At 43.6% G+C, this 25,985-nt stretch overlaps 1 protein-coding gene across 2 annotated transcripts in view; it reads right to left on the minus strand.

Annotated features, from left to right (window-relative positions):
• Positions 1-6,715: 6,715 nt before the first annotated feature.
• Positions 6,716-25,985, minus strand: part of CIMIP6 (ciliary microtubule inner protein 6) — a 34,342-nt gene continuing 15,072 nt past the window's right edge. For both annotated transcript variants that reach the window (XM_077334222.1, XM_077334231.1), the window contains exons 2-5: positions 23,535-23,754; positions 23,043-23,196; positions 10,983-11,098; positions 6,716-7,468 (exon numbers count right to left, since the gene is read on the minus strand). In XM_077334222.1, the coding sequence (XP_077190337.1) occupies positions 7,052-7,468; positions 10,983-11,098; positions 23,043-23,196; positions 23,535-23,754 (907 nt within the window). In that variant the 3' untranslated portion in view covers positions 6,716-7,051. The remainder of the gene's footprint in view (positions 7,469-10,982; positions 11,099-23,042; positions 23,197-23,534; positions 23,755-25,985) is intronic.

Genomic DNA, 25,985 nt, shown 5'->3' on the forward strand with positions numbered 1-25,985 from the left:
TTAGAAGGAAACTCCCTGACCTTGCCTAAGGACTATTCACATTCTGTCATTTTACTTCAATGTTTTATTAACGATATAAATAAGAGGTTGAAGAGAATTCATGAGGAAAGATAGTCCAAGGCAACAGATGATATAAGCAGAAGGCCCTCAATATGCCTGACAGGCTAAAATATTGAGGATAGTTGTGTTTTACTATGTAAAAGGTAGATATATTGAATAAGGGGCCAACTTGTTTGCCGCAGTTTTAGAGACAAGGAATTCAAATTACAGAAAAGGAGGTTCCACAATATTAGAAAGCATGTTTTGAAGGTGAGGGATGTTCATTGATGGAATATGCTGCCTCAGAGGGTGGTAGAGTCTTCTTCATTGGAGGTTTTTAGGAGGAGATTGGATGAGCACCTGTCAGGAGTGTGTGATTTTTAAGTCCCGGAGAAGGTGTGGGGCTACACTGGATGGCCATTTGTGGTCTCTTCTGGCTCTGTGTGATTATGAGGAAGTCAATGTAAGCAAACACCATTTTGGTTTTTGAGTGCTCTTAGGGAATACCGTCTGGTGTTGTGTAATAGCATATATTGCAGCGTGTCTAAGTAAGAAAGTGGGAGGCAGGCTACTTAAGGCTCTCCTATTGACCTGTGAGGACATTAACCCTCCCCCTCCCCCAGTTTATCTCCTTATAGGTGCTTTGAAGAATTTTTAGTTCACAGATCAATGACCCAGCCAGAGAATCTGTGCAGCTGCTTTCTGAAGTCATGCCTCTTGTCCAGGCTTCTGAACAATGCCTTTGAAATGTTACAAAAAGTCACTGCACATATTGAAGTGAAATGTGTTGCTTTCTGGCAGCTAGTGCTGGAGACCATCATGGGGTTTATTAGTCAGTATAAATGATCCTTACAAATGCCAGGTGTTTCAAAGGATTCTCATCATGGTTCAGGAGGATTCTGACCAATGGCTGCCTAGATCTACAGTTTCTTGATCAAATGTTCCAGTTAGAGACTCTAACTAGGGTGTCTGCATTAGGGAGGTTTTCTGAAATAAGGGGTATTGCCTCACATTCTGTACAGAGGTCCAATAGGCATAGAGCAGAACAGCCAGCTGACAGCTCAAGCAAGGCCAGCATCAGCTTATCCCAAGATGGGGCAGTTGCCAAGGCCAGGGCTTTTGATGGGACTCATTGCTTCTGCTCCCCTGCCTGTGTGTGTGTACATGCATGCTGAACATGATCCCTGGAGCCCAAAAAGTCATTTTGTGTAGATGGTTGGCTTAAAAACAAATTGCTCAGACCCCCGTATGATCAGGAGAAGGCTGCTCGATCACACCCACACCCGCCCTCTTTTTAACTTTGACAATGTATTTTGCCCTTGTGGTCACACTCTAATGCAGACTATGCCATTAAAAAAAACATACTCAGAGCAGAAAGTGGAGAGGGGAGGGCGAGTACAAGGGCGGGACAATGCTACAGAGACTATTGCTCCTAACTCTTTTAGTGCTGCCAATCATCACTCTGATTGGTCTCAGGGGGTGTGCATGAGAGGAGGCCAAGGCAATGTTGCAGTTTATTGGCCCCAACCAAATGCCTGGCAGAAGAGCTCCATTTTGCAGGCCCTGTAGAACTGAGCCAGTTCTGACAGGGTCCTCAGTTCTTTCAGGAGCTCATTCCACCAGGTAGGGGCCAGGACAGAAAAGGTCCTTGCCCTGGTTGAGGCCAGACATGTCTTTTTTGGGCCAGGGATCATATATGGACAAGATCTGTAACACAGACTCTGCTCATGTAGAGGTTGGCTTCTGACATGACACAACAAGACAAGACCAAGGAGTCTAAAGGAGCCACACCATGAAAGGGTCAATAATCAAAAGTGGAGTCCAGCCTTTAAACCCAGTAGATTTAATATTGGCTTTTATTAGCCTTGGTTCAGGATAATGACAAGACTTGGTAGGATTGGACAGCTGCCCAGTAGACATGTGACCCATTGCTCAGTGACAAGTGCACTTGGCAACAGTGGTGGAAAAAAACCCCACAAGGTGCCCTTTCAATGTAGGGGATGGGAGAGTCCCTCTCTGGTGGAGTTGTGAAATGTGTATTGCAGGGGAATGAGGGAAAGAGAAATGAAAAATGGGGAGGAGAGGATGCCGTGATAGGTAGGATTTGCCAATTAGGTTATTCCTTACCATTTAGAACCAGTCCCTTAAATTTTACAGTGTTAAGAAGTGGTTAAGTTTTGGACTTGGCCAGAGATCACATATCCTTTGTACTAGAACGGAGTTGAGAGACTGCTATGCTGACAACATAACCTCTCTTCATATTTGTTTTGAGCCATTCTGTCAGTCTTTATCTGCAGACCCAGAAATATTACAGAGGAAAGGGGCTGTGATAAGACCCCAGAGACCCTGTGCCTGAGGGCCCACAAATATTTGCAGCTGTCTCAGTCATGGTTTATGCCTGTCTTCTTTCCCTTTGACAAACAGCTGCAGCTGCATAAGCTGAGTTATCTTATCACGTGGTGTCTTTTAAACTCATTTTATTTCAGCATGCTGGTTTATGTAATTAATTTTTCCAGTTAATCACAGGGCCAAACAGGCTCCTCCACAGCTGAGTCAGCATCTAACGCTAGAGGGGGTTCTCTGCCAGAAGGCTTTGTTATCCAACGTTCAAGGACCTCTTGAAGAGAGAGCCCTCAAAAGCAAACACTCTTTAATCTATAAGAGGGAAGCACAATGCAAGACTAAGGTCAAAAGCTAAAGATGGACGTACTGAAATGAGAAACAAAGAACAAATTTAAGGCAATTAGCCATTGTAGCTGGATGAAAGCAGTGGGATCTACGCTACCTGGGGACTGATACCCCAGTTGCATTTTAGTCTTGGGATGCTTTCACAAATGATATTCACTGTCTCCCAAATACTAGTTCTCTTTGGGCTTCAGAATCTGGTTGACATGTCTGCTCTACCTACTCTGATGTTTGGGGGGTCTCCTTCCCCCCTTTCACTTGAGCTTTGACCTGGATAGCCTAATCTTATCAGATTTTGGAAGCTAAGTAGAGTTTGCCCTGGCTAATATTTGGATGGGAGACCTCCAAAGAATACCAGGATTGCTACACAGAGGAAGGCAATAGAAAACCACCTCTTAATTCTTGTCTTGAAAACCCTTTGGGGTCACCATAAATCAGGGGTAGTCAAACTGCGGCCCTCCAGATGTCCATGAACTACAATTCCCAGCATTCGCTGGCAGGGGCTCATGGGAATTGTAGTCCATGGACATCTGGAGGGCCAGTTTGACTACCCCTGCCATACATCATCAGTGACTTGATGGCACTTTCCACCACCACCTTTCTTTTCTGTCCCACACTAAGCAGGATTCAAGGGGGGAGAGGGGAAGATGGCATAGGTCGTGTGTGAAGAGGCCTTTGAGCATATACAGGTGCTTGACCTGGAGGGCCCAGGCTAGTCCAATCTTATCAGACCTCAGAAGCTAAGTGGGTTCAGCCCTGGTTACTATTCGGATTGGAGACCACCAAGGATTTCCAGAGTCCCCATACAGAGGAAAGCAATGCCAAATCACCCTGGCATTGAAAACCCTGCAGCAGCCTTTTTCAACTTTTTGACCATGGAGGAACCTCTGAAATATTTTTCACATTTCAGGAACCCCAGAAATGGTGGCATGCCCCTTCAGAGAAGTGGGTGCAGATGTGGGATCCAGCCAATCAATCAATTGATCATTTACTGCTTCCATTGTTGAGAAAGAGGCTAGACCTGTAGAGCAACAGGGAAAGTGGGCTCCAGTGACATCAAGTGATGTCAGTGGCCATTTGAACTTCTGGGAAAGGCTGCATAACCCCAGAACCCTAACTGGGAATCCCTGCCCAACAAGATCACCATTTCTGTGGTATGTCAGAAACCCTCAGGTTCTGCCATGAAATATATATATAGTTAGGTGCTTAGAATTTGGCCTTGTGTTAATTAGAGCAGTCTGTCTTTGATGTACGGTTTATCGTGACCTCATTCCCACCCTGTATTCTTTCACTTCCTTCTCCTCTACCTTGCACCATCTCCTGTGTTTCCCAGTCCCCATGTCCTGGATTCTTATAAGAACATTTTGACTATGCAAAGGTCTCCAGTTGTATGGGATTCCCCTCCCCGGGGGAGGTGGGGGAGATCAGGGAAACATATATGCCTCTAACCTGTGCCTTGAACCCCAGTTTCGTCAATGCCTGGCATAAGTGTACTTGCTGTCTTAATAAATGTAACCTTTGCTTAAGTAAAGAGTTCATATTTTTGGCCTAAAGAAGCTCCATACATTGTGACTTGACAGCACTTTATGGGAACACACAGGTGAAGCTCCTAGAAATTTGGACAGTTCCCAGCTCTTTGATGAATAAGAACACTGGGAGATGAGAAACTAGAAGTATGTATATTTCATCTGGGTTGCTGTTGCGAAGTTGTGTCCAACCCATCGCGACCCCATGGACAATGATCCTCCAGCCTTCCTGTCCTCTAACATTCCCCGGAGTCCATTTAAGTTTGCACCGACTGGTTCAGTGACTCCATCCAGCCACCTCATTCTCTGTCGTCCCCTTCTTCTTTTGCCCTCAATCGCTCCCAGCATTAGGCTCTTCTCCAAGGAGTCCTTCCTCCTCAGCACCCAATTTTGGAAGAATCTCAATATTACATGCTTATGGCATTTCCCCACACATGGAGATCTCTCATACTGGATCAAGAACTAGATCCCTTGCTGTAGAAGTTGGTTGGGGGTGGTGTAGCATGCATCTATAGATGTGATATTTTGCATCAAAATATCACATTGGAGAATCTCTGGGTCTGGAAAAAGAAATGAAACTCTGTGGCTTCCTATTGGGCCAAGTAGTACCTTCCCAGATGCATACAATGCCAGTGAATTCATACAACTTTACATTTTACTGTTTTGAACTGCTTTGCGTCCCTTTTGAGAGAAAAGTGGGAAACCAATACATAAGTAGTCTATGGCTAGTATACATTTCCTATCAACTTGCCTCTTGACTAGAAGGAGGCAAGGCTAGAATCGCTATATAGAGTTCTGTTGTGTCTTTGCTATGGGAGAAACTGAATGTTCCAACCATGTCCAAGGTGGAGATTTGTCAGTGAAGACTGAGGAGGAATGATTCACACAGAGACACAATGAATAACTTCCTCCGTGGGTGGGGTCCTTTGAACTCCCCAAAGCATTTTAGCATTTCATTGATTTGTTTCTGACTGCTTACGAGGACTTCCCTCCAGGCGGACTCATGTCCTCAGACAGTTTGGAATGAGACTGTGTTAGTTTGCAATGCTGATATTGAATCTGGGGCTAGCATGACTATCCTGCAGAATGAAATGTGCTCTGGGCATACATGTTCTGATTCTGCAGACAGGCCAGTCAAAGAAGACTCAGCCAAATACAGAAGACAGATCTGAAAGAGCAAAATTCATCCAAAGCAACACAGATGAGAGGAGTCCTTGCACTGCTGCAAACTTTATAGGTGCACCTGTAAGAAAATGATGTGTCTCTTGGCTGTCTGTTATAGAAATGGGTTCCAAAAATAGGGAGCAAGCTTTTATGAACACTCACAATGAGGTGTGAGCAAGTACGTTTCCTTCCAGAAGGTTTGTGTGCATGTCTTGTCCTGCCCCCAGCATCTGTGAGCACTAATCCCAAAGCATAATGGATCCTATGCATGACTGGTATGGCTTCTGCTGGACAGTGAAGATGAAAGGATGATGAGCCATGCACTAACATATCATGTGCATGGGGCCTGACAGCCCTACAGTAAGAAAGAGGGAATTAAGTGAACTCACCCACAGTTCTTATTCCCACAGATGCTGCAAATTTTCCATTCATGCAAAATGGAGAAGGGGTGATTTCCCCCAATTGCCCTTTCTTATTGAATTTCCTCCCTCCACATGCTTGTCCACAAGGCTCCCTGAACCCCCAACATTGGCTTTTGCAGGACCTGACCCTATGCCTGCTTCCAGGAACAAATTTACTGGGTAAATTTCCAGCTGTTAAGAACTTCCGTTCATAAGCCATGACCATGGCCACTAGGTTAAGTGGTATATTCGTGGAGGGAAGTCTGTCAGTGGCTTTTATTCATGATAGCTAAACAGAGCCTCCATGTTCAGTATACTGCTGGATATACAGTACAGACTACAGGAGAAGGTTGTGTTCCTCCAACTTCCTTGTTTCTCAGAGGCTATCCACCATCAGAATTAGAATGCTGAGCTGGGATAGACTAATCCAACAAGGCTCTTTCTGACTTAATGGCTTATTTAACAGGGAGAAAAAACACATGGAAGATGTCAGGCTTCAAATAAAAGGCATGACATTAGAAATCTATATAAGCACTTGAAAACTAAGCTACATTCCTGACCTGAGATCAAATCCATTCAGCATTTCCAGGAAAATGTTACAGCAAAAGTGAAGGTTACTATAAAGGTGTCCTTCCTGACTGTGCGGAGCAATGGAACATAACTTGCATTCTTACAGACCAGAGCAAATTGTTCCCTTTAACTGTCCTCATTTCCTACTGAAACAACAGCAGCCTCCATTTATCACAGGATGACACCAGATCAGTCAAAAAGTCATATTTCTTGCACTTACATGCAACCATTTGCAGTTCTTATTATGACCTCAGAATGCATTACTTCAAAGATATCAGACAGGAGCCCAAAAGCGAAATCAGTTTTCAAAAACAACTGGAAACAGTTAAATGTTAGTGAAATGACATGTTCACTTTAATTTTTGACATTATCATTTAACAATCAGTCCATACTGAACAGAACAGATTTCTCCCCTGCAAATGAACCACCCGGATAATTTTAAACAGGCACTTGTGAAGAAAAATCCAACTGCACCACTGGGTAAAAAAAGAGAAAAGGTTCATAGTTTCTGACCCTCTCATTTTCTGGAGGCATCAAAGCACGCTGCAGCTGTTGTTATATAAAGACAGAATGAGTGTCTTGCCTTGGACAATTTGCTGGTGTCAGTTAGTGTTTGGCGTGACTGACATTGCGCAAGGCCAACTCCCCCTCACTTGGACGGTCCTTCTAGGACATTTGAATTTCTACTGGGCATTGTTCTGCTTTAGGCAGCGGAGGTAAGATGTCCTGAGACTTATGGAGGGAAGCCACATTCACTGGACAGGAAGGTTCCTCTCCGGCTGGATAGCCAATATCCATTTTGTCTTTCTGAGAAATCCCTCCGCTCTTCATTCTCTTCTCAGAGGCACTGAGGTCTGCCTTGGCTTCCACACTGATGTCTGTTTTTGATAAGCCAGGGTCGGAATCTGGTGTCTCCTGGGAATCCGGCAAGCACAGGCAGGGTGAGGTCATACAGTTTCCCTTCTCCACTTGGGGCTGTTCCAGTGGATCTGACCCTTGTGGACTTGTCAGTGCTGCAGTTCCCTCAGGAACTTGAATCCCCCTCGCTGGCTTTATCTCTCGCCACACAAAAGCACCCTGTTTCTGGAAGGGGGGGGGAGGAAAGGTTGATATTAACCAGGGGAGTGTAAGGGCGAGGAGATGCATCTGTGGGCTGAGTTCATCTGTTAGCTCAAGTGCTGGCACAGCATCCTTCTCATTCTCCTCTGGCCAGTGGAGAAACATTATGATAGTGAGGAGGAACCGGAGAATGGCTGAGCCACCCGTGGCTCTAATTTATGGAGCAGGGGAGGGGCAAGATTAGCAAAGAAAGTCTAACTTACCTATTGCCCTCCCTGCCCCCTCCAACCCCACCCCATATTCAGCTTCACAAGAGTTCTGGTGCTTGCAGTGTGTGACTTGCATACATTTCTGCTGGCCAAAGTCTATTTCCCATTCAGTTTCAGTTCTTCCAACATGGGTTGCTATGGATACAATTCTAAATCTCTGCCTTTTGCAGGCCAAAAAGATTTATTGCCCCTTTCCAAATCACTTTGGTCATTAAGGGTCACATGGAAATAACAGGATAACTATTTTTAAAAAGGCAGAACTAGAACAGAACAAAAAACAGAACTAGAACAAGCAGAATGTGTGTGATAACAAGATCCATTATTTAGAGATCTAGTCCAAGCTTTATTGGACTTTGCAGGAATCTGAACTAACTTGAGCGGGTATAATCCCACTTTTCCTGGCCCTTTATTGACTCTTCATTGTCACTTTGATCTTTCCCACATTTGCCCATCTTTTGTATTTCAAAATTCTGCTTACAAAGACCAGCAAAACTTGTGATTTTGGGGTTCTGAGCAGCCTCTAACACATGACATTGTTGCTCAATATGCGTATTTATTCTTGGTCCTGGCCCCCCACCTGGTAGAATGAGCTCCCTAAAGAGATCAGGGCCCTTCCAGAACTACCACAATTCCAAAGGACATGTAAAAGGGAACTCCTCCACCAGGCATCTGGTTGAGATCAGCCAACTCACCAACATCTGTTGGTCCCCCAAACTCCCAAACTCCCCCTCCATGGTCTGAGCCATCCTGACCTCCCACAGGTTCATGTTAAAAGATGAGAGTTGTTGTCACACTGTAATTCTGTTATAATATTTTGCTATAATCTGTTACATTCAATTTTGGGACATTTTATTCATATTCATGACATTTTATGTAAACCGCTCTGAGCCTTATGGGAGGGCGGTATCAAAATTCCACAAATAAACAAACAAACAAAGCAATAATCAAGGGCCATTCCGCACAACCGGCAATGTAGCTAAATCTGAGCGCTATTGAAAAGTGCTGCAATCGATTGTGGCAGGTCTTGGTAACGCACACAGCCATTTTTCTCAGAAAAAAGGCTCTCCCACTAGCGCTGTTTTCGTAACACACGTTTCCGGTCTCGCCGAAATCGCAACAAAGGAGGCAATATTTTTCCATGCTGCCTCCCACCCCTGGCCATCAATCAAACAGAACAGCCAATTAACTGTTGTGTTCGTGCTTCCCTTTAAAAACTGTTTTTTTTTTACTCGAAAACACCTATAACAATGCATATTTGTTCATTCTATGTATCAGAAGGACCTTTTTCGCTGGCGTGGGAGCTGGCACTTAATTGTTTACATGCTCTTACAGTTTAAAAAAATCCTCCCCCCCCCCAGTGCAATTTCTGGCCAAAATTAGGGCAGTGTCGAACAGGGGGCTGTATTGTGCTCGGAAACTTTACAGGCAATTGCTTGTGGAGGGATTTCAGCCAAAGAAGCATTGCTTATTCGTTGCTTTTGCCAATTTAAGGGGGGGGGGAAATGGGATTGCGACGCCGGAAACTCGGGTGCAAGAGGTTAGGAAGGAACACTCTTGCTACCGCTATATTGAGAACGCACATGTCTTTTTCAGATATGTTGCAGGTTGTTCTCAAGAGTCTAGTTCCAAAAAGAACTACAAAGAAACAATTTTTGCGGAAGTGTTGCAGATGGTGTACAACGTCATGCATAATGTTACACAATGGTGAGACTTCAGCAATATTAACGCTGTGCGGAATGGACCCAAGTTTATCACTAGTTGTCAACATTCTGCCATACTTCATTGTGACCAAGAAACAGAACTCTGTGTGGTTATGCAGATGAAAAGGCAGAGTTGTGCAAGTAGGATTAGGCTTGTTTTTGAAAGAAATAGAATCAGTTCATACTGCAGTGGTGCATGCCATTACTTCCACGCATGTAAAAACATTTACAGTGCAATCCGATGCAGAGTTACACCCATTTGGAGTCTGCCAAAGTCAATGTGCTTAGAAAGGTATAACTCTGCTTAGGACTGCATATCTGGTGGAGGATTATGACTGCTACGTTCTGCTTTTCTAGTTTTTCTTTTCCTCTAGTCTTTTGCTGTCAGTTCTATATTTGAATGTATGTGGCCAGGTATCATAACATATTAGTTTTGCTATTAAGGCCCTGCATCAATGTTTTGTATTTATATACACAACATTAATTATGAATTGTATATTTATATACACAGAATTAATTATTAAGATAAAACACATTTTCATTCTCTCATAACTGAGGGGGAAAATTCTTCTTTCCTCTGGAAGCTCCACAAGACTCTACGGCCATGCCTTAATTAATACTTGGGAGGGACGGTTAAGTCACAGAACATGGAAAGCTGCCTTAAACTAAGTCACACCTTTGGTCTATCAAAGTTAATACTGACTGCTCTGACTTTCAGCAGATCCTAAGGTGTATCATATCACCTATTGCCTGATGCTTTTTTTAACTGAAGACACCAGGGATTGAAAGCCAAATCCCCAGTTCTAAATTGGAAATACTCATTGAGGATACCGTCAATTTATTACTTTCCTAGTTGGATACAGAGAGGCAATGCTTCTGTTGCTCAGGTCATAGGAAATGTAAACTTTAAGGCTGCAATGTCCTTCTTGTTGTTCACAACAGTTGCTTTAGCCCTGGGTTGGCGTAAAGTTGCTCTGGGGACCAGATTCATCTAGCAAGATGACACTGCCCTGAAAGCAGAACCAGTTGCTTTGCTAACAGAGAAGTTTTTATCTCTTGTATTTTATTCCACCCTTCCTTTGCTTTAGGATGCTTAGGACTAATCCTGCGTTGAGCAGGGGGTTGGACTAGATGGCCTATATGGCCCCTTCCAACTCTATGATTCTATGATTCCTTAAAGGAGATCATGCTTCCTAAGTCCTTTGTTTTATCCTCACAACAAGCCTGTGAAGGCTGAGAGAAAGTGAATGGCCCAAGCTGGTTCCACATTCTAATCAATGTTACTTTGAACCTTCTGTTCTCAGAAAGCAACATGAGCGTGCATGGTTCTGTGTCTGCTGCTTTATCCCGGGAGTCTTCGTTAAGGCAAAGAGTAGTAACTGGCCATGATATTTGATGCCAGGGCCAACAGGTCAGCAGCTCTGCCATTTACTCATACCTAGCACTGGCAGTTCTAGCATGCTTAATCATATTCCCAAGTGCTAGAACAATGTGCTGGAAACCTTTGGGTAAACACATCCTTCTGGCTTCCTGCATAATGTTCATAGCACAGGATACACATTGCCTTACCTTCCCTTGATAGGGGATACAGGGAGTTACCCTGGCATTATAGTGATGTTTGAAAGAGATCTCCTCTTGGAAAATTCTTGGAAGTCTGGTTGGCATTCGAGGAGATGCAAGTGGAACTGGAATAGAAAATGGTCAAATTCACACTGAAAACTAGATATGGGATATGTCTACACTTTACCATTATACTTTGAGCCAGGTGGAACCCCACAAAGCCAGGAATATGGCACAGCAGGCTAGGTGAAGACCCAGATTCAAATTCCTACTGTGTCATAAATTTACAGCATAGCCATGACCATACAGGCCACCTATTCCAACCCCCTGCTCAATGTAGGATCAGCCAGCAAGGGGGAATTCACCATCTTCTTTGACAGCTGATTCCACTCAGTTTACCCTGCCTCAAAGATTTCTCATTATGATAATATTGTAACAGATAATGAAAGGATGCTAAATAGATACCAGAGGGTGGATTTGTTAGCTCAGAGGCATTGACATGGATGCCTGGGTTTAGATGTAGGAAGTTCAGTTCCAATTCAGGATTGGCACAGTCTGTGCTGGCAGTCATCAGGGTTCGACAGATGTTGAAGCACAGCCCTCTTAAATGCCTACTTTTGGGGGGCCACTCTCAGGGCCATTTCGCACGGCTTCAAAATAGCACAATGGTTGCTAATTGGAAACGCTACTAATTTGCCATAACCCACGACGTCGTAGACAATCTGCAACAATCCTGAAACCGACCCGCAAAAAGCGCTTCGTTGTAGCGCTTTCAGGGGAATCCAGAAAAGTGGATTCACCCTCCGGATAGCGATACACTCCTGCAACCAATCTGCAACAGTAGCGCTAAAGACCTGTGCGTTACCATTGTTGCTGGTTCTTCAAAGTCCCTCCCCCTGGCTCTCTCCTCCAAACTTCCGGCGAAGCGATCGCCATTTTTTTTTCTCCGAGCGAGCAGGGATAAACGCACCAGCGAGCCTCTTTCTGTTTAGAGGCTTCCCTGGCTTCAGTCCTTCACCTTTAGTCACTAAGCACAAACCACTGAAAAGCCCGTTTGCTGAAATAAAGTCCCTTTATTTTTTACACATAAATTCAGCCGAAAATCGGGCCCGTGAGAGGGGGGGGGATTTTTTTTTTATCACTCGAGGCAGCGTGCCAACGATCATACAATCAAACGACAGCTCACATTAGGCAGCTGGATGGGTCTCTCCGTAGCAATGAATCTACCTAGATTCGTTGCTATGGGTCTGTTTTTTTTTAAAAAAAACCTTTCTTAAAGGGAAAGGGGCTGTTTGGGAGCATGCTAACGGCTGCCCATTGGCTGCTTGACGGCCAGGGGCGGGATGAGCTCGGCAATAGCGCTTCCTTTCTAGCGATTTCTGCCGAGACCGGAAGCCTGTGGGAAACGCTAAAAAACGCAACTGATTCCACTACAAAGGCAGGTATGCATAACGACGAATTCCACTATTTTAAATGGCGATTTTTCATTCCGCAAACAATTTGCAACAAAGATCCCCGTGCGAAAAGGCCCTCAGTTTTGTTTCTCATTTGAAGCCCAGAAGACCTATACACACAGGGGGAAACCCCCCCCCCCAGATTTTCTGGCAGTTTAGAATAAAATATCCAATATGATATTAAATTAGGGAGGAGGCTGGAAATGACAAGAACTCCAGTGGACACTCAAAAATTAGAGAGCAGCCCACCCACTGACATTCTACAATCATAATAGGTCTTTTGTCCCAAGCCTCTAGATCTCCCTCAAACCTTGGCTATGAATTAATTGCCCCAAGTTTGCTGGACAGTAACAGAGGCCCCTGACTCTGCCAAACTCCCCCACTCCCAAAGCTCTTTGGCAGAACTTCTAGTCCTGCCCCATCCATTTTCAGCCTGGGCATATCTCACTGACAACCCATTTTCTTTTTGTAGCTCAACCACTAATCTCATCATCCAAACTCCCCTTAATTTCCAACACTCCAGTAAAATTTCAAGTTTCTACCCTAAGTCCACTCCTGTCCCAGTAAAGTCACAGTCTTCTTGATATAAGTAAAGGTGTATTAAAATCACCCTCCAGACCCTTGCTTCCTCAACCTTAAGGCTGTTTCTCTTTCTGAACCCCAACTATTTGGCTGAAATCAGTGAGCTTCCCCAGACCTGTTTTTCATTACTGGCCCTTGGACTGGACTTGCCTGTCTTTTCAAGATCAGGCTCATTTATGTTTTCCTTCTCCCTGTTCCCCCCAAACACCTCCTGCTTTCCTTAATGCAGATCAGTCTCCCTTCCTCCACAAGTTTCCCCCAATAATTCACAGGCAAAGGTTACATTATTGTTACTGTATACAGCTGTTTTATTGTCTCATTTTGCTATTCTTGCCATTCCATTTTCTGCGCTGTATCTTGCAAGGGGAATAAAGGATTTTTCTCATTTAAGAGTTATATCCGTCATTCTGTTGAAGTGCTGCTCTGAAGTGAGACACTGGTACGCAAATACAGAAGATGCCAAAGTTTATTGCCTTGGTGACGTGCTGGATCTTGTGTGTCCAAAGGATGCTTTGCACTTATAGAGCTCTGTCCTAGACTCTCTGTGAGGGTCTATTATTACACAGAATCTACTAATCAGTTAGAGGTTGTTGGGAAGCTTGTGAGGAATATTTTTGTCTGATTTGTACCCTTACATGTGGGGACCTGCAAGGGGAGGAAAATCCCAGCATGCTACGGGTCCCCCTTCCTCCTGCTGCTTCTTTCTGCCCCCTCACTGCCTTTCCACCCACTACCTTTCTGCTGTTACCTCCTCACTTGCTTGTCCAGCCACCACCAAGGGGGCTCTCTCTCCCACTGCCTGTAGGGTCCTCGCTCTGCTGCTCTCCTGACCACCTTCTGCTTTCCCTGCCACCTGTGCTGTACTGGCTTCGGCCTTCTCTGCAGCTACCTCTACAGTTACCGCTCCCATCCTGGCTTGCCCAGCCCTCCTCTTCCCTTCTTTGCTACCTCAGTTGGTAGCTCCATTGTCCTGCTACTGCTTCATCTGTTCCCCACCCACTTAGCAATGCCTTCTTTCCCACCGTTCATGTTGCTGTTGGCTGTTTATTGAGTTGCTAAGCAACTCTCAAAATGGTGGCTTTTTCTCTTTGTAAGTTGCGGTTTGCAGACTTTTTAAAAGTCTCCATACTTTTTCCATTTTTAGATTTATTTATTGAGCTATGTTCAGAAATAGACGATATTCCTAGCTTCCAGAGGCTCACAACATGTAATTGTAATAGTCACATCTGATGAGCTTTTCTAATTGTCCACAGTAAAAACAATTTACAGAGCTAGATGAAGAGCTTTTCTTGTACCTGCTTTTTACTACCCAAAGAAGTCTCAAAGTGGCTTGCAGTCACCTTCCCTTCCTCTCCTCACAACAGACACCCTGTGAGGTAGGTGGGGCTGAGAGAGCTCTAAGAGAACAGTGACTGGTCCAAAGTAACCCCAGCTAGCTGTATGTCAAGGAGTGAGGAATAAAACCTGATTCTCCAGATTAGAAGCAGGTGCTCTTAACCACTCCACCAAGCTGACTCTGATCAATCATAGTTATTCTTAAAGTCTAAACACAATTACTTCATAATAAGGTCCCATTCAGATGTAACAGCAATCCCTGCATGAGCATTTTAATACTGGTCCTGCAGCACTTATTTAGAGACTATGAAAGAATCAATACTTCCACATAAAAGCTCTCTCTGCAGCTGCAATGATGTGCACCATCACCCCATGTGAATGCATTTCAATCATGCAAACTATGGTAGCTACATGAACAGCACACATATGGATGTGGTAGTCCTCAGAAAGCAATGATGTGCACCATCACCCCATGTGAATGCATTTCAATCATGCAAACTATGGTAGCTACATGAACAGCACACATATGGATGTGGTAGTCCTCAGAAAGAGCACTCTAGGACTTGGCATCAGGGTGCCCTCATGGTTCTAAAGTCTGACATGTGACTAGGCTGCATGGAATGTGAAAACAATATGACTTGTTCCAAAGAACTATATTTTGGAGAACTGTGACTATAAGATATCCCAGTCTATTCCAGTTGGAGAATCTCTGTGTGCCAGATCTCCTACCTGGACTCCAAGAGCAATCATATATCTGGCATGACCGAAGCCAAAACTGAAAAAGTTCTTAAATTCCAGAGTCCGTCTATTTCCCAGCAAATCAAGGCAGTGTGCCCAGTGCATTTCTTTTGTTCTCAGAGCTTCCCTGAAGCTCAAAAGCCAAATCCTGGAAATGTTAAAAACCATATTCCATCTTGTGTTGTTTAACTTTTGCTCCAAGGAACTGTGCCTGAAGAAATATATTAGATTTGAAAGGTAGCCCTACTTGTAACCACCAGCCATAAATAAAATTAACTTTGTAGCATCAAAATGGCAACAAAAACTCTACAACGGACTTGAACAATAGGAAACAAATCTCCCCCTTTGAATGGCACCACATCAGACAGCAAGTAGGAAATGTTTAAGTATTCTTATGCTTTACACTCCCCGTCAGATAATCTACATCAAGGGTCCCTAACCTTTCTGAGTCTGTAGACACCACTGTAATTTTGATATGATGGGGGACAGCTACAAAATGGCTGCCACAGGAAGTGAAGCCAGGTATAAAATGGCTGCTGTAGCTTTCCTTGAATCACCCAGGGAAATTCCTTATGCTGTTGGGGCAGCTGCTGCCAAGGCAATTTCTTATGAAGGAGAAGAGTTGGTTCTTATATGCTGCTTTTTTCTCTACCTGAAGGAGTCTCAAAGTGGCTTACAATCGCCTTCCCTTTCCTCTCCACACAACAGACACCCTGAGAGGTGGGTGAGGCTGAGAGAGCCCTGATATCACAGCTTGGTCAGAACAGTTTTATCAGCACTGTGGCAAGCCCAAGGTCACCCAGCTGGCTGCATGTGGGGGAGTGCAGAATCGATTCCGGCATGCCAGGTTAGAAGTTCACACTACTAACCACTACACCAAACTGGCTTTCTTACACCAAACTGGTGTAAGAATTCACAAGAGTTATTGTAATTTAAAGTGGTGGCCTCTTTTTGCTTCTGCTGCCTAAACATGACAGGTGGCATGCAACTGGTGCAAAACAAACAACTGAAAATGGGAACATCAGTATAGGATGATGATGAAAAGTCAGGTGATTAAAAGTCTCTTGGCAATGTATGAAAGCAATACAAGAAAAAAGTTAATGGAAGAAAAGAGCAGGTGTAATTGCGCCTTTCCAAAGAACTGGTCTTCTTGAGCCAGTTGCTTATTAACAGAGCAATGTCCTCAGTGGTCTTTTCTCCATGCCTCCATCTATCTTAGAAAGGATGTCATCCATTCTAGAATAAAGGAGAACACTGCAGCAGGCTTGTATATTGTTATGGAACATATACTGCTCTTTGTACGAGCAGGGTGTGGATACATTCTGTTCTGAGCTGAACAGAGGCAAAGCCCTCACCATAGAATAATATGCAGAGAACTAGCCTGTGCTGGCCACCTTTTTATCATTTGGACGCAACCAAAGAAATCTGAATGGATAACACACGGGGCATGACAATGTTCTCTACTCAAATTACACACTGACAGCAAGTCTTATGGTTGCGGTTAAGTTACTATGGGGAAGTGATGCTGATCATATAGAGCTGCTTTATACTGAATTAGACCATTGTTTCCCTTGACCAGTATTGCCTCCTCTGATTCTTGGGCTTAAACCTATGACTTTAAGCATGCCCATCAGCAGGGATGTGCAGCTAGGGACGTGCACACTTTTTAAATCAGTATTTTTCGGTTTGAGTCTATTGGACCTGATAAACTAAATGTTTATAACTCCAATAGACCTGAGGAAAAATACTTTTAAAAAGTCAATCCAATCCTGGCCCTGGGATCTGTATGCCATGGAGAGGTCTTCCTACCCTCTTCACACCTTAGGTACACTGGGCTCAGACCGCAGATGGCCTTAAAGGTGATTACCAGAACCTTAAGCCTGATCCGGAATTCAACAGGAAGCCAGTGCAGCTGTTGCCGGATGGGCCCGAATGTGGGACCTCGATATGAAGCACCTACTGTACATTCCATTGCTCCATATGCACCATTCAGTTAGACTGAAATGCTGTGTGTTGCTGCAACCCCTGTGCTATTGCTTGTGCAAGCAGAACAGCACTAAATACATTTCCTTTTGGCCTAAGCATGACTGGATTCAAGCCAGGCATTCTAGCAAAATAGAACAGCGAGGAGATTTAACTATTAAAGCATAACTAATCTGTGTTAAGTGAACATGCTCTTTTGCCTAAAAACACAAGGAAGTACCCAGCTGGATTAGAGCCAGATAGCCCAACAGCCTTTGCAAGCAACCTAGGGAACAGTAGGCATGTGGTTGGTGGCTTGCCTCAAATTGGCTAGTAGTCTCCAACTAGTGACTATCTCCTCCCCATCCCTGCTTTATTCTATTTGCTCATTATATTGAAGTCTCAGCTGCATGTGATGCTACAAATCCCATGCCCAGAATGCTTGATCATCCTGTGGGGTGCATAATCCACCAAAGCTACTGGGTCAGGTGTCTGCTGTCCCAACAGGGCAATAGAACAAAAGAAATGATGAATCGTGTGGCCAAAATATGAATCTGTGTCTTGAGAAACACAATGAAAAAAGTTAAGTAAAAAGTCTCTTGACTATATTAACAAAACTTCATACGAAGCAAAATTAATCCAGGGGAAATAGTCCATGGACAAGTGTCTCTCCTTTAGGCAATGCTGAAAGCTAAAGCAATGCTCATGAGGTTCCAGTAAGTCCTTGTTTCAGAAAGGATTTCCTTAGCAGCAAGGCATGAAAAACAGTTCTATGGAGGAACCAAGCTCAAAATAGCATTTTTTCTTTCTCTAATCAGAAAATATGAGTAGAAATGTATCCAAATAGCATCCATTTATACATTGCCAATACTTACTAAGCAACCAGTTTGAGGTACTGCTGCCTGCTAGTGCCTCTGTCCTCTGAATCTGCCCTATGGGTCAGAGGGGTGCTGTCAGAACAGAGCAAACAGTGCCTTCCTGTGGCTGTTGCATGGACAAGAGAAACTGCCTTATACGGAATCAGACCATCAGTCCATCAAAGACAGTATTGTCTACTCAAACTGGCAGCAGCTCTCCTGGATTTCATGATGGCAGGGGCTCGTGGGATTTGTAGTCCATGGACATCTGGAGAGCCACTGTCTGGCCACCCCTTGAAGCCAGCTGAGTGACTTTGGCCCAGTCACAGTTTTCTCAGAGTTCCCAGTCCCACCCGCTTCACAGGGTGTCAGTTGTGGGGACAGGAAGGATACGCAATTATAAGGTGCTTTGAGAATCCTAAAAAGCAGTGTACAAAAAAAAGCTCCTCTTCTTCAAAGGGAAGATGCCAGGGATTGAACCTGGGGTCTTCTGCATGCCAAGCCACTCTCTTTTCAAGAGGCAAACTTCAACCTATCCCCCATCCCCCCCTATTTTATGCTGTGGTCCCAATATTAACTGGGCCTCTGCACACCTGAGCATTAAATCTAAAAAGGCTACAAGTTTCATACATAGTTAACTTAAGAAGTAAATTTGCTCCTGCCCCCATCTGTTCAGCCAATAATTACAGATATTTTATTTAATGAAATGAAATTGTTTTATCATTAACCACTTTGGAAGTTTTCTGAACAGAAGGGGGTATATTTACTAAAAAGCAATAAAACAGTAACAGTGCTGTTAAAACATAATATTTCTCTAGGCCGGTAACATGGTTTCAGAAGACGTTTAGAGGATTGGTATTTAAATTTCTGCTGACCTGCACTGCCCGTGCCCCAAACAAGCATCCTGCTCACCCCCATAGATGCCCTTCCCCCATCATCTTCAAAACAAAGGGTCTATGCAAGGCCCCCAAAATACCACGTCTCCCATAACTGGCCCACAGACACAGTTTTTTTTGTGGCTCAGTAGGTCAAAGCAGGCTAGGTAAACAACTGCCGGGAGTGGCTTAAGAATCAGACCAGCGAATCCAAGCACAAAGCCCCGCATTACGGCTAGTGACCCAGGATGTCCTTTTCAGCTCCTATGAATCTAAACTAATGCCCACAAAAAGACGAGCTGTCAAGTGGTCATTGTTTTTAATGAGCACCAAAATGCTGACTTAAATACATTGACATCCAAGAGCAACACATTATGTCCAAAGCCCTGCGTAAGACAGACCCACTTTACTTCTTACAGCATTTCCAGTTGTGTACAGCTTTTAAAACTAAAACAGCCATTAAGTGCCACATCTCTATGGCAGAATATGCTCTGGTTTCTAGGAGCTTCAGCCCAAATCCAGACAGACAGCCGACTCTGCCTTAGCAGTCAATAAACACATGGACATATGGAAGCTGTTCTCCTCTCCTTATAAACTCAGGGGTGCGACGGGGAATGTCATGTTCTGGGTGTGTGCTTGGTGTAGCCTAACTAGCTATCATCCATAAACAAGATGAATATTTATTGGTGCTGAATTATTATTATGGAGAAGTGAAGCAGAGGCAGAGCTGTAGAGCTGTTTGTGAGACAAAGCAGAAGGGGTTTTAGGACAAGCAAGAACTGAACAAATTAATGGAGGATAAGTCTATCAACAACACTTAGTCATGATAGCTAAATGGAAATTCCTTGGTCAGGGGCTGCCTCTCAATGCTAACTGCTGTGGGAAGGATGTAGCCAGGTATCCAGAAGCAGCTGGCTGGTCATTGTTAGAAACAAAATAAGAACGTAAGAACAACACTGGATCACAAGAGCAGTGTAGTCCAGCATACCGTTTAACACAATAGCCAACCAAATACCCCAGCAGGCCTGCAAACAGGGTTCTGGCTGCTGTTCCTCGGGACTTCAGAATTACAGTATTTGCTGGCATATAAGACTTTTTCCCTGAAAAATATGCCTCCAAGTGGGGGCCTTGTCTTATACGCCGGGTGCACTTCAGTTGGGGTAGACATAGCTGCCCATAGTGGCCCATAGCACTGTAATGTAATGTAACAAACTCTATATTTTGAGTGGAAATGTTGGGGGGTCGTTTTATATGCCGGCAAATACGGTATATTACCTCTGAATTTCTGTTTAAGCATCATGGTTAATAGCCATGTTAACTGTCCTCCACAAATTTGTCTAATTTTCCTTTAATACTACCTTTCCTGGTAACCATTATTACCTCTAGTGGCAGGAATCTGTGTGAAAGGTATGTGTTTTGTGAAGTAGTTTTGTCTGTCCCATACCAACTGCCCAACAATAGAATTGAGGGCATTCAGCTGAATTATTACAGAAGAGGGAGGGAAAGTTCTGTCAGCTTCCTCCACACAGTACAAAATACTGTAACTTCTCCCACTGGTCATCTTTTTTTCTGAATTTAACTACCGCCACAAGTCCTATGATGTTTTCAATAGTCCTATGAATTTCAAGAGTAGTTTTTCAGAGACTATTAGGAGCAACACCAACTTGTTCCATTCATAGTTAATAGGGTCACATCACAATTTTTCCCAACATGCACATGGCAAAAATACACACATTTGTGCATTTGTATACCTATAAAACTAATTCCTCCATAAATCAGGGGCCACTAACATTGTCAAAATAAGGACAAGCAAGAATAAAAGAGTGAATTTTCATAGCCAAAATAGCTTGCTCATTCTTATCATACATGTGCTGTGAGAGTCAAGTGCAAAAAACCAGCAGACCAACTTTATAGCCAGACCATGAGAAAAGTACAGGAAGCTGAAATCAGGACATTGAGAAGTTAAAAAGGGAGGCACTGTTCTCTTTAATTCATATTTCAGGTGCCTCCAGATGAAAGGAGACAACTTGCAGACTGAGCAGCAGAAGCTGAATTATTGGGAGAAGAGATGAAAATTGTGTAATTGCTTCCAAGGATACACACACCTTCCATTGCCATCTTTAATCAAATAGGTATTAGGGGCACTATGGGACAGGTATAGGACAAGTATGTATGGCACAAACAAGAATGCTTTTTTCAGCCCCCTTCCAGCTCTCACCTTCCTCCATTCCAAAACTAGAAACCAGAAGTACTTGAAGAATTATGGCTAAGCAAAGTGTCTAAAATGCAGAAACTCCAAAAGCAAGGGATGGAAGACAACTGGGCATTCCATGGAGAAATGTAAGAGGAAAACCCTGGCTGTGGGTGGGAGACCAGGCAGTATCAAGGTGAGATGCAGCAGGTAAACTCCTGAAAGCTCACTTTTGACTGGGAATCTCCCACTTCCCAGAGGAAGAAGTGTCTGGCAGCAATCGAGGAAACAGAGCTGTGCTCATCTACTTTCTCAAGCAACCAACTCCCACTTCCTGGAAAGGGCATGGAGCAGCAACACTGTCATGCTCTTTTTGGATCCAATGGCAATGATGTGGCTAAAAATAATAAAGGAGCATTCTGTGCTGTCCAAGTGGCCATGGAGAAAGGAACTGTGATGGAGGGGCCAGGGACATCCTGTAGCCAAGGGTCTGTACGAATCAGTGCAAGGCCTTGGGAGGAGCTGGTGGCCAGTGCTTCCTTCAGTTTCTACCATCAGGAGAGTGCTGTGCCTCATGCCTACACACTCACAACAGTGATACTATTATGTACAATTTACTCCTTCAGAGTATTTGTTGTTGTTATGTGCGAAGTCGTGTCCGACCCATCGCGACCCCATGGACAATGATCCTCCAGGCCTTCCTGTCCTCTACCATTCCCCGGAGTCCATTTAAGTCCTTCAGAGTATAGCAGTCATCAAAATACTGTGATCAATGTACTTTCCTTTACACTGATGTGGGAGAGAAGTTTAGAAAGCAACAAACATATTTCATTGTATCATTGCAATGCTTCTAACACACCTTAGCAAACTTCTTCTGTTGCTTTTGCACAGGCAATATAGTTTGGTAGCAAAATAAAATGGTTTATGGTGAAATTATCATAAAAATATATACAAGTTCCAAGCACACTAATATTAACGTGCTTATTGTATCATGATTTGTTGAAGAGCCGCTCACTCCAAGGGTCTAAGGACCTACATGCCCAGGTTGATGTGGAGTGTAGGGTTGCCAGCTGAACAGGAAGTGATATTGTAAGTTCCTAGGGCATTTTGATGTCATTTCTGGCCATGAAACAGGAAGTGACATATTGATATCAGTCAACACTGTTACTCCCCTGTTCCCCCACTGAGTGAGAGTTTAGGATAAGGAGTATTATTGAAAGGCCCCCTCCAAAAGTAGCAACCCCGAATGGAAGGGGAGCAAAATGATGTACATTCACCTTCAAAAGACACTTTGAGCCAGCTGTGCTGGAATTGGCTATATATAAATATAACTAAAAATAAATAAAATTGGAGCAACAATGGTTGCTTATCCTAGAGTGGCCTATATGTACTTATGACACAATGGTACAATATATACTCTGAGGTAATTTAGGCTCTTCAGTTTTACATTGATAGAATTCCTACTACCAGTTTACATGTTATGGGAAATCTCATGTGTACAGAGACCAACCGATTCAGAGAAACAAAATGCATTTTAGTAAGATTAGTCCCATTACTATATGAAGTTTTGTATCTGAAATTATTTATCCTCACCTAGATAGTCCATGCTAACCCAACCTCATGAGATCTCAGAATCTAAGCAGGATTAGCACGGGTTAGTGCATGGGTGGGAGATTTACAAGGAAGTCTGGCGTAACTACACAGAGGCAGATAATAGTACACTACTGCTGAGCATCTCGAAAATCCTAGAGGGTTGCCATTGATGGTACTTTCCATGACCACCACATTGAAACCATGGGAGATGTTCAAAACACACACACACACTGAATTTAGCTAAAGTGATTCTATGCAGGGTTGCAGTGACTTAAGGCAGAGAATACAAAACATTTGAACAATTAGCAATTGAGATTATATTGCAGTATTTTGCCTCTGCATTTCATGCTGCACTAGGAAGTGACCCAATTAAGCAACAACAGAGTTTTCAACTATGTAATGTCAATGAAACTGTTAAACAGCAAAATCTAAAGTTTTCATTTGCTACTATCTTCTTTCGGGGGGGGGGGATTTAGCCTTACCTATTCCATGAGAAGGTAAACGCACATTGCTGTACCTAATAGGCCAAGACAATTTACAGCTTGGATCCTGGAAATCATTTCTTTGAGTGCTTTGCTTGTCATAAGGTGGTTTAGGACGAGATGCTAACGGTTCACTACGCGGCCACCAATGACCCTTTACAGACAAAGGAAAGAATTGTATTGGTCAACACAAATCAACAGAGATACACTTATGTAGCTGCCTTATACCAAGTTAGATCATCTAGCTCAGTTCATCTAGCAGTTGCACATCACCATCTTGGACAGATAATGGTCTTCCCCCTAATCTGCTACCTGCAGTCTTGGTAGCTAAAGATGCGAGAGGTTCACCATGGTGCTTAGAGTCATGTTCATTACCCTTGGGCTACACCCCTTCTCTGATGTTTCAACAAAGATCTCTCATGGTACATGCAAATTATGTCAGCTCAATTATTTAACCTCTTTTTGGCTTCATAATGTATAAATAACCCTCACCTCTTTGTCTTTCGTGTCATCTGTGTCTACATAACAGATTGGTTTATTTAAAAACTTGGCATTGGTCTTGATGAACTTGATATGGTGTGGTTGAGGGGTATTGCGCCACTCAAGTGGAGGGCTGTGCTCTTGTTTTCTTGAAGCGTACTCCTCTTGGAACTTCTCTATGATGTTATTCCTTTCTGGGAGCTCAAGGTTAAATATTCTGAAAGTGTCTATGCTGGAAAACACAAGTAGCCACAAAGAGCATTCATTTCCTTGAACAGGGATGGGTATTCTCCCTTTCTTAATTTAAAAAAAATCAATGTTTTCCCCCAAATATTATTATTAATTAGATTTTTAGCCCACTTTTCTCCAAAGATATTTTGTCTGAAGCAGCTAACAACTGGTCAATAAATAAATAAATGACTTCAGAAGAAATTTAATAAAGCAACAGCAATATAACACAAGACATAGGTGATTTCACTGCACTACAGGTAGAAGGTGACCAAAGAGAGAGAATGTTAGACAAAAATACAAAGAAACCTTTGCCCAGAGCCTAAATGTAATGTACATTATCCATAGTCCACTTTTCCCACTGAGATTCAAGGCAGATTACACAAAGTAAACCAACACAACCAGTAGGATGATACATCTAATACGCCATAGAACTATGAATTACAGAAACTTGAATCAGTTATTCAATAATTAGACATTAAAATTATGTAAAACCTTATTCTGATGACACCAAATGTAACCAATTAGTATAGCCACCTTTGGAAGGAATGGAGAGGGAGAGAGGGGGTGCCAAATAAGGAAGGTTCTGTCAGATTGTATTGATGGGTTTCTGCTGGCCTCAATCATAATAGCTCCATCTTGCAGGCCCTGCAGAACTCAATGAGTTCCATCAGGGTGCTGATTTTATCAGGGAACTCATTCTATCAAGCAGGGGCTATGGCTGAAAAAGCCCTGGTCCAGGTCAAGGCCAAGCATACTTCCAGTTTGGTGTAGTGGTTAGGAGTGCGGACTTGTAATCTGGCATGCCAGGTTCGATTCTGCGCTCCCCCACATGCAACCAGCTGGGTGACCTTGGGCTCGCCACGGCACTGATAAAACTGTTCTGACCGAGCAGTGATATCAGGGCTCTCTCAGCCTCACCCACCCCACAGGGTGTCTGTTGTGGGGGGAGGAATGGGAAGGCGACTGTAAGCCGCTTTGAGCCTCCTTCGGGTAGGGAAAAGCGGCATATAAGAACCAACTCTTCTTCTTCTTCTCGGGGCTAGGGACTCTCAGCCTGTTGGCGTTGGCTGATCACATCACTCTCCAGTGGCCAGATTGGTTGAGTCAAGGTAAGTGGTCATCTTCCAGGCTAAATTAAGTTGGAAAAAGCCTTTTTGGTGGGTCATCTACTCCAATCCTCTGCTCAATGCAGGAAGCTCACAACTACCTGCCCACCCACAGTGCCCCCAATTTCATGCCCAGATGATCCCCCCACCCCCCCCCCCGAAAACCAGAATGGTCTGGCTAGTTTGGCCTGGGGGAAATTAGCCTCCTTATCCCAAAGTGGCAATCGGGATTTACCTGGACATGGAAGAAAAGGCCACAAGAGCCAAGCACTGACACACCCCTTCCTGTCCACACATTCACAATCTGCATGAGTTCACAGAATCAGCACTTCTGTCCAATGGTTATTTAGCCTTTGCCATAAAATTTCCAAAGGAATACCCACCACCTCCCGAGGAAGCCTGTTCCACTGAGGAATAGCTCTATCAGGAACTTCTTCCAGATGCTTAGCTGAAAATTCTTTTGAATTAACTTCAACCTACTGGTTCTGGTCCAACCCTCTCGGACATGATCTATTGCATCATAGGTTGCGGATAAATCAAGTAGGAATAACAAAGAAGCATGGCCATCGTCTATATTCAGATACAGGTCATCAATTAAACCCACCAGAGCTATCGCTGTCATACAGTCCAACCTGAAACCATACTGAAAATGTCTTAGGGGAAGGAGAAACCCCTAAGATGAAGAGCTGGGGATGAACAAGTTCCATCCATGATCATCACCTGCAGATTTTGGGCGGGGAGGTCCAGAAAAGCTTCTCAAAGAAAGGTCAAAGGAGGGTTTTAAAGTCTTTAAATTTTTTAATGTAGATTTTTAAAACCCCGTGTTTCATAAACTTTGGGCATGTTGAAAGAGGAGGAGATTCTTTGGACTAACTTCTATGGTCAAAGCATCTTTAAAAAAAGAACTTCTCAAACAAGTCTTCAAATGTTTGTGTGAATGTCGTAACTGGGAAATTTCATTACTACAACAGAATGCCATTTAAGAGTTATGATAGCCTTTTGTACAGAATAGTTTAAAAGCTTTTATCTTAATGGGTCTGATCTGTCAGGATTTTCTTTTGGAACGGAATCCTCACAAGAACTCTGACCATATTCCTGTACAATTCTCATTCATATTAATGATGCT

Source organism: Paroedura picta, chromosome 1 (assembly GCF_049243985.1).
Source record: "Paroedura picta isolate Pp20150507F chromosome 1, Ppicta_v3.0, whole genome shotgun sequence".
In the NCBI taxonomy this organism is placed as follows: domain Eukaryota; kingdom Metazoa; phylum Chordata; class Lepidosauria; order Squamata; family Gekkonidae; genus Paroedura; species Paroedura picta.